The 8,441-nt window shown below is 40.6% G+C and overlaps 2 protein-coding genes and 1 non-coding gene across 3 annotated transcripts; all 3 read left to right on the forward strand.

The window, feature by feature from the left end:
- The first annotated feature begins 12 nt into the window (after nucleotides 1-12).
- LOC144659946 (carnitine O-acetyltransferase-like) lies at nucleotides 13-6,796 on the forward strand. The gene is made up of 6 exons (XM_078520477.1): nucleotides 13-325; nucleotides 1,274-1,488; nucleotides 2,089-2,632; nucleotides 3,852-4,257; nucleotides 4,615-4,900; nucleotides 5,230-6,796. Exons 1-6 carry the CDS (start codon nucleotides 179-181, stop codon nucleotides 5,822-5,824), a joined length of 2,193 nt encoding a protein of 730 aa, XP_078376603.1. The 5' UTR covers nucleotides 13-178; the 3' UTR covers nucleotides 5,825-6,796.
- On the forward strand, nucleotides 6,621-6,702 carry Trnas-uga (transfer RNA serine (anticodon UGA)). The gene has a single exon. It is a non-coding gene; the product is annotated as a tRNA-Ser (tRNA).
- A 557-nt stretch (nucleotides 6,797-7,353) lies between the features above and the next one.
- LOC144660352 (uncharacterized) lies at nucleotides 7,354-8,148 on the forward strand. Its single transcript, XM_078520957.1, has one exon. The coding sequence runs from the start codon at nucleotides 7,404-7,406 to the stop codon at nucleotides 8,124-8,126; it is 723 nt and encodes a 240-aa protein (XP_078377083.1). The 5' UTR covers nucleotides 7,354-7,403; the 3' UTR covers nucleotides 8,127-8,148.
- The last annotated feature ends 293 nt before the right edge of the window (nucleotides 8,149-8,441 follow it).

An 8,441-nucleotide genomic window follows, 5' to 3' on the forward strand; every position in this document is an offset into this window, starting at 1 on the left:
CCAGTGTGACTTCAACGTTGCACAATCGTTTTTCTCCGAATTTAGGGGTGTGAAATCCATGTCAGTTCTCTTTATAGATTAATTAGTACGGACTTTCCCTTTTCTATGCTTATAGCCCAGTGAAAACGAAACTTTGAAACAATGAAGTTCAAACCCTGCTAGAGATCGGTCAGGCACAATGCACCGATTATCGAGTCCTCGCTCTGTCTTCACAAGAGTGTTTTATTATCGGAACAGTTTCCCTTCCTCGCTGCTATGTGCAGCAACAAAACCCGCAGAGCATCTCATAGAGGAAGAGGCTAACCGCATCACAAAGGATATCAAGGCAAGCCTTTCATTTTTTTGAGCATTGAGACCACAGTGTGGCTGTGGCTTGAGACCATAGTTGATCGAGGATAGAAATCAACATTAATTTCATATTGACCAGGAAAAATAATTTTAATTAATAATTCTTTAAAAAGGTTCAAGGTAAAGCCAACCTACAGTACCTTTGCTTCCGAATGCAAGCAGACTTCCGCTTCGTGTAAATCGGTACTCGAATACGGTACTCGATGACTCTCTTCCGAATGGGGATGATTTTATTGTTTCATAATTGTTGTGCGTGGCAAACACAAATCACCACGTGCAAGTTCTGTAACGCTGTTGAATTGGGTGGTGTTTCTGTTAAAAAGAACTTGGTTTCTGCCTTCAAAATTTATTTGGAAAGTAGTGCTTTAAAAGATTCTCGATTCATCGATAGGAAAAGAAGAAATAGCAAAGAGGGCCTCTCAAGAGGGGGGGGGGGGGGGGAAACCATGTTCCTTTGTTCCCAACAAAATTTTCCTTGTGTTCCCGTGTTCCCTAAGAGTTTTTTTTTTCGATGAAGTCTTTACAAATGAGAATGTGACAATGCGCGTATGAAATAAATCAGCAATTGTGTGAACTGTGGATAATCAACCCAAGTGACGCAGTGGTGACGTCGTAAACTCAACATTAACCCTGTTCTCATAAGCTCTTGACGTCCTGAACAGCTGTTACTGACGCACAAATGATATCAGGTGGCCAAATTCTGCTAAACTGAACTACACACGGAAAACCTATTAATTTCACGGGGCAAAACAGGATTTTCTGGCGTAATAAATTTAAGTATGACCTTCGCGGCACTGAGCTATCTTTCAAAAAATTTAGCCCTAATAAGGCCAATAGCTATAAAAACCCTCTCCCCCCAACCTGCAAAATCAATGTCCGAAAAAGAAAAGTTACGTTGTAATAAAAACTTCAAATATTCTACTAGTCACAGGAAGCGTTGGGAAAACCAGACTTGCAGAAGAGAGTACTGAAGTGGGATGAAAAGTTGCCAATTCCTGACCCTCCCCCACTGAAGAGTCTCTTGGACTTTTTAGTCCGAAGGCGAACACTGTCTTGTTCAAGTGGTTTGCAGCTTGGTTTGAACAAGCTTCTTGTTCGATCTGCTATCCGTGTCTTGGGACTTCAACGTGCACATGAAAGGTGAACGAGAAAAAAACTTGTAATATCTAGACTGGTGACACAGTAAATAGTTCTTTTATATTTAAAACTGGTCCCTTGAGAAACAAATATATTTTTTTCGGGGGATGGAGCTAGGGGAAACGTCGAGATTCGAGGGAAAAAATTGATTGGTTTCCCGACTTTAGAAGAACGGAGCTCGAGGCCGTCGGTCAACATTCGCGGATCGCGGTGTACTGTTACCCTCTGACGTCATAGATTTTGCAATGTAACCCGCTCAGAGACTTTTGGCGGGAAAAAGTTTTGTTGTTGGAGGAAAAAACTCATGCTTTTCTATTCCAATGCCATTTATCTCCTAGATTTTCTTAAAAGGGCGTAGGACAAGTGAGGTTATAGGCCGCAACCTTGAAATGTGCAAGTTTACGCAATTATTATGCATTGTAAATTTATGTGACTGCATGTGTGAAATAAATGTTATCTTTTATAGAAAACAATTATCTTATTATCCCCAAAGTCCTCTCAGGCTTTCAGTCTCACTTCTTTTTCCTCGTTCACCAAAGGTTAAACACATTATTTTCTCTTGGTTTTAACGCATACTAATATATTGTTTTCTTCTGGCCTTAGAATGTGTGAACAGCACTCAAGCGACACTGTACACAACTGTTGGTATGCGCCAGCCAATCACGGCGACACATTTGGTATCCGCCATGATGAAATATACTTCCACGAAGACATTATTCCTTCACAGCCTGTGACGTCATATGCTGTGCTGATCCGGGGGAGCCCAGGTAATCCTGGGACATCAGTTGATGGCGGCATTGGAGAAAACGAGAGTTCACTAAATGTTGCTTCGATAAACAACCCAGATGTCATGGTTGACCGTGCCGCCTCTCTTGTAGATGGACTCATCATGAAAGCCAGGGATTTTTACATGAGCAGTGAATTTAACCAAGATGTGATCAAGAAGACACCACTCTCTATGCAGTGGTATAATTACATCTTTTCGTGCTCTATGCAGTTTCTCCCAGGTTCCATTGAGCGCTACAAGGCCCCTGCAGGTCACTCAAGGCACATCATTGTGATGATGCGTGGTAACATGTACAAAATGGATCTTATATACAGCAATGAAGACGGACAAGAGAAGAGAATCACAGGCAATGAACTAAAAGTAAGTAAAGTAAAACTTAAAGGAGAAGTTCACTCCAGAATGGTCATTTATTTTTTATTTTAAGATATGTTATTCACCAAAATTTTAGCCTCCAACGTTCGCTATAACCCTATGAAATCTTTTGCAAAACGCGACAACTGAACGCCGCCATCTTGGAGCTGGTAATGTATGCGTGACGTCAAAGAGCTCAGCCTGAAGTTCGGAGGGAAAATTTTAATAGTCGAAACTCCTTGTTTTTTGTATTTCATGGAGCTCTGTTTGAGCAAAATGAAGCTGCACAAACAGGCATTTTGTCAAACAAAAGCCACTACGAAGAAACAAATAGTTCCGAGTATTTATATTTTAAAGTAAGCACTTGTAGATACACATACATACATGTATATAGTATGTAGTGAGTCCAGTTCACTAATAAACATAATTATATTTATATTTTCCCGCCAAACTTCAGGCTGAGCTCTTTGACGTCATGCATACATTACCAGCTCCAAGATGGCGGCGTTCAGTTGTCGAGTTTTGGGAAAGATTTCGTATAACCTGCGTAGCAGAGCGTCGAAAGGGGAGGGAGGGGGAGTTGGGAAGAGGGAGAGAAAGAGAAAAAAAAACGGAGGGGGAGTGGGGACGTTCCCTCTTCCCCCCTTCCCCTTCTTCCCCCCTCTCCCTTTCCCTCCCCTTTTTACGCCTGCCACGCAGGCTAGATTTCGTAGGGTTATAGCGCACATTGGAGGCTAAAATTTTGGTGAATAACATATCTTTGTATAAACTTTTTATTGGCGTAAAGAAAATAAATGGCCATTCTGGAGTGAACTTCTCCTTTAAGCCACCAGAAAGATCATTACAGTATCTTTTACAAGGACACGGAGGTTCAGCTTATTTTATCTAGTTTTATCAATTTCAATTTGGAACGTCGGCATTTACACACGCAGTTTGAGTGGTTTTCGCGCGAATACTTTCAGTTTACTGTACTTAAATGACACCTGGTACGCATGGACATGTTGGCCAGTAAGAGTTTGGCAATCACGTGCAATGGACCAGTTATAACTTGCAACTCATCTTTTATGCCCAGAATTGAACATTTTTAAAAAGGTTTTATTATTTGGCAGTGAAATAAACACCGACGCTTTCTCCAAGGAAATATTTTAGTTACATAAACCCTATGGAAGATTCTTTGGGATATTCCACAACCACCACTTATGGTCCACTTCTTTTTCTATGTTTACAGAGTCAAATGAAAGATATTTTACAAATGGACGCCTCGAGAGAACAGTCGACTCCGATAGCTGTTCTAACAAGTATGACTCCAACTGAGAGATGCCAGGAAGAACAACGCCTAAAGTGCCTCAGCGAACGAAACATCACTAATCTCTCGCTTGTCCGCGATGCCCTCTTTGTCGTCGCGCTGGACCCTGACGAATATCCACAAACAGCAAACGAAGCCATGTTCGCGCTTCATTCGGGAAACTTCGTAAACCGCTGGTATGACAAGAGCGTGCAGCTGGTTGTGTTCGGCAACGGTGTGGCGGGATTCGTTAATAACTATTTAGCAGGAATGACAGGAACAGTCGGGACAAACTTTGTGCGGATTGCTGTGAGAAATGAAAGGCTATACCAAGAGAAGACGGTTAGCGGTAAGTAGTTGTGTAGAGAAAACAGAAACGAGACAAAAAAGAAAAAGAAAAATGGATCAGAAACTGTTACTTATGAGTGATCGAAAGAAAGAAAGGAAGAACTGATGAATTAATGAAAAATGAATGAATTTATTAATGAGTGAATGAGTGAATGAACAAGTGGTGGAATAAATGAATAAACAACACTGAGAACATGGCAAAAACTGATATAAAAGAGCGATCGTTGAAAAAAGTTTAAAATTGGTTTAAAACTGATTTTTCTTGTGTAAGTACATCCATCTTAGATCAAATGATCATTTGCGAACTACTTAGTTGTAAAATGTCAAATGTTATTTTCACTTTCAAATATTTGATTAGATGATGAAGACAAGATCTGGCCAGAACCCTTTGCTATCAGCTGGGATGACAGTGCAGACGGATATTTCAAACAGAAGATTAACAGTGTAATCAATACCAGTCGAACATCTGGGCCCTTTAAGCCGCTGTCTCAAGACGTGTTTAAAATCTGGTCTGGCTCCAGTTTTGAGGAGATGTGTAAGGCGCATCAGGTTACCCCAGGTGGTGCCTTCCAAGCTGGACTGCAGCTGGCGCTCGCCAAGATTGCTGGGAGATGTATGAGTGTAAATGAAGTGGTCAGCATAAGGTGAGACTTAATATAAGAAGTGGAAACTATGTTTGGAAAGGTTTTATAATAATGAAAAACGTAGTCCTAGTTTATCAAAGCCCGTTAGCTAAATGACTTAAAGTTTTCTTCCTTGTTTGCTTACAGCGGGCCTTGCTGTAAAATAACTGATTTTCATCAACTCATTTCTTTAGTTACACAAGTTTTCAGAGCTTTATTTTCCAGCCGCGTGCGATGTACGATCATTCTTTTCTAGTTCTTTTTTAAAATATTCCTCGACGTTTTTATTTTAGGATAGGTACTCAGTTTTCTTTATCTACAACATTTGATTCAACGTTTTTCTCTTCCAGGCACCTTCGGTTTGGCGGAATGACATTAATGGATAGCAGCATGGCGGACATGACGAAATTCGTCGAAGAAGCCAGCAAACCAGCACAACACAGCATTCAAGACATAAGTGAGCAGGAACGTTCGGTACTGAAAGCTCTGTTGAAGAAAGCAATTCACAGCTACAAAGACGAGGTCCTGCGTTATAAGAACGGTGAAATCAATCTGTGGCATCTAGACTCTCTTTATAGAAATCTTGGTCTGGCTAATCGTCTTCCGTTCCGAAAAACTCCACAATTTGAACTGAAGAGGAGTTTAAAAGAAGTTGTACTGGGATATCTTAGAGCACCTAAATTCAATATACTGCCGCCCCAGGTCGCCGAAAACGTGACATCCAATCCCTGCTGGTATCCTGAAATCGAAGCTATCGGGAGGCCTGGGGTCAAGTGCATACTGCCACCAACCTCAATGGCGCTGCATTACATGTTTGGGAGAAATGCGATTTCCATCACAGTGAATGCAAATCCTGATCATCCTTGTTATAAAAACGAGGAGGAATTTGTCAAGGTACTCGAGAAGTGTTTGCAGTTCGTCACAGCTTTGCTTGATTCAAAATAATAATAATGGTGACGAAAACAGTGACACTTACAACAGTAAACTGCCACCTATTGCTTTGAAAAAAGTTTGAGCAGTTGTTTAGTTGAGTGTCAAAATTAATTTGCATTTGCTTTGATTTTGCATTACTACGCTTAGTGATCAGTTTGACCCCCGACACTTTCTCATCCAATCAGAAGTACAGCCAATCGTGACGTGTACGCTGCATGTAGTACATGCTGCATGCATGTATCGATTCTGGTATTTACATATTAACATGTAAGGTGTTATTTGAAGCTATTTTTCGCTATTTTTTTTTCTGAGGGAGTAAACTATTGGGAAGTACAGTCTTTCTTTTTAAAATTAATAATGACACTTCCATAATATGTTCATGCGCGCGCAAATAAAATCGTTGCTACTTCGCTTTTTTCGGTATCTACGTCTTTGATAAAAGTCATGGTACGTTCTTTCAAATGTCTAGTGACTTATAGAACCCTCGCCTGCGGCTTAGGTATCCCCCTAACTGGGTTTTCTCTATTTCATCACGAGAAAGAAGTGACCTGAAGATTATGCAGAGGCTGTCAGAGGTAATACAAAGACATGGAAACGCAAGCTCTACTCATGTCTACTTCTTACGTACTTGATCTAGTGAGGACAAATAAAACTGAAAACAGGCTACCGATCAATTTTACTGATTAAATTGGAAAAAGCCAGTACGTAGCTCAAAAATCGAGAGTCGCGATTTTTTGCATTTGATGCCCCAAATGTAAGTGTGATAATGTCAATAAATTTTATTTTGAATACTCGGTGCTTAACATCTGCTGTGATGGCCGAGTGGTTAAGGCGTTGGACTTGAAATCCAATGGGGTTTCCCCGCGCAGGTTCGAATCCTGCTCGCAGCGTCAGCTTTGGTTCGTTTTTGTAACAAACCATGGATTATTGGTATCTATGAACAAACTTATACGTAGCAATATATAAATAAAGAACCATGCACGAGGGGAATTCTGTGTAAAGCCTGGTTGGGACTTCGTCTTCTTATCCGGCCTTCACTTGGCGTAAATATAAGCACTTTTCTAGGAGCCGTATCGGAGATGACAAAACTTTTGTTCCACAGTGGATTAGTTCTTTCAGAAGTACATGATCTAGTTCTTTCCCCAACAACTTTCGTTACACTGTGCGTTGCTTTGAAGCTTTCAAATAGAATAGACTTTCCGGAATACAGAAAAAAAAAAGAAAAAAAAAGATAATTATAATGTTTAACTTAATTAATAAACAAAAAATGTACGAGGCGAAGTTTAATTCGCGCGACACGAAACAGAAAGGTTCAGAACAGGCACTAAATCCACGAAAAACAATTATTAAGTTCCTGTTCCTTTTATTTTTTAAGCAAAACAAGAGATTCCAAAGGTATAAAACAAAAAAACGGAAATTCCGAAGGAGACAGGGCAGTGCCTTTGTAGACCGGTCCTCTGTTCCCCTTTCCGGTCTCGTTTCCCGATTCCTCCTCTTCCTTGTCAGCAGCTGTGTCTGTCACGCAACGTGACGCTGGGGGAACAGTGGAGACGACCCGCTTGGACCGTATTTTAAAATCCAAGTTTGGACAATGAAGATCATTTGTAATGGCGTTGGAAAAACTGGTAGCAAATCAATCACCAAAGCTCTTCGCAATCTTGGATTTACGGTGTTTGACTGGGAAGAACAAACCTTTGACTTTCTGGATCACTGGGTCGATGTTTTCCAAAATGGCGTCAAGCCAGATGTCAAGCGAGTTTATCAGAATGCTGATGCAGCCGTGGGTCACCCTGCAAACTTCTTTTTCGAGGAAATTCTTGAAGCTTTTCCTGACTGTAAAGTTATTCTGAGTGTAAGAGAAGAAGATTCGTGGGTAAAAAGTGCTGCGAATCAAATAGAAACGACATATGCTCAACGATATCATAAGATGTCCTTGTTATCTCCAACAGCAAGAAAGATGTATTATGTCTTGGATAGTTGTATTGACGCTGTTTTTGGTTCTCGTAATCCCAAATCCACTTATGTTTTCAGAAAGAGATATCGTATCCACAATCACCACGTAAAGTCCACCGTTCCTGCTGACAAACTGTTAGTGTATAACGTAAAACAAGGATGGAAACCATTGTGTGATTTCTTGGGCTGTGAGGTTCCGACAATACCCTTCCCACATGAAAATATCAAAGCCGAACTAACTTACAAAGCTTTGGAATTAAGTAGAACAGGCCGGCAGGTTAAACGGGAAATGCAGAGAGGGGTATTGGTGATCATCATGATCATTGCAGCTACATTTATGGCCATTTATTGTCATCATTAATTAATTATACTTGGTACAATCTCAGGGTGCAATATGTATTTTCGTTTGTTTTATATTCACTGTCATATACACCAGAAAAAAAGAGAAGTAGCTGCTTTTTTTGCGCTAACAGCTTAAAAAATAATAATATACCGGTAGTATATTTTTCAATCCCATAATCACCTTTCTAGTTTTGATGCATTTCCATTTAGTTTTGGGAGAATCTGGCTCCGTCATTCTCATCACATGTTAACATGTAGAAAACAGGGGCGGATCCAGGGGGGGGGGGTGGATTGGGTGGCTAGCCACCCCCCTTGATCCACCAGAAAAATGAAA

Source organism: Oculina patagonica, chromosome 7 (genome assembly GCF_052425735.1).
Source record: "Oculina patagonica isolate OP01 chromosome 7, crgOcupat, whole genome shotgun sequence".
In the NCBI taxonomy this organism is placed as follows: Eukaryota; Metazoa; Cnidaria; class Anthozoa; order Scleractinia; family Oculinidae; genus Oculina; species Oculina patagonica.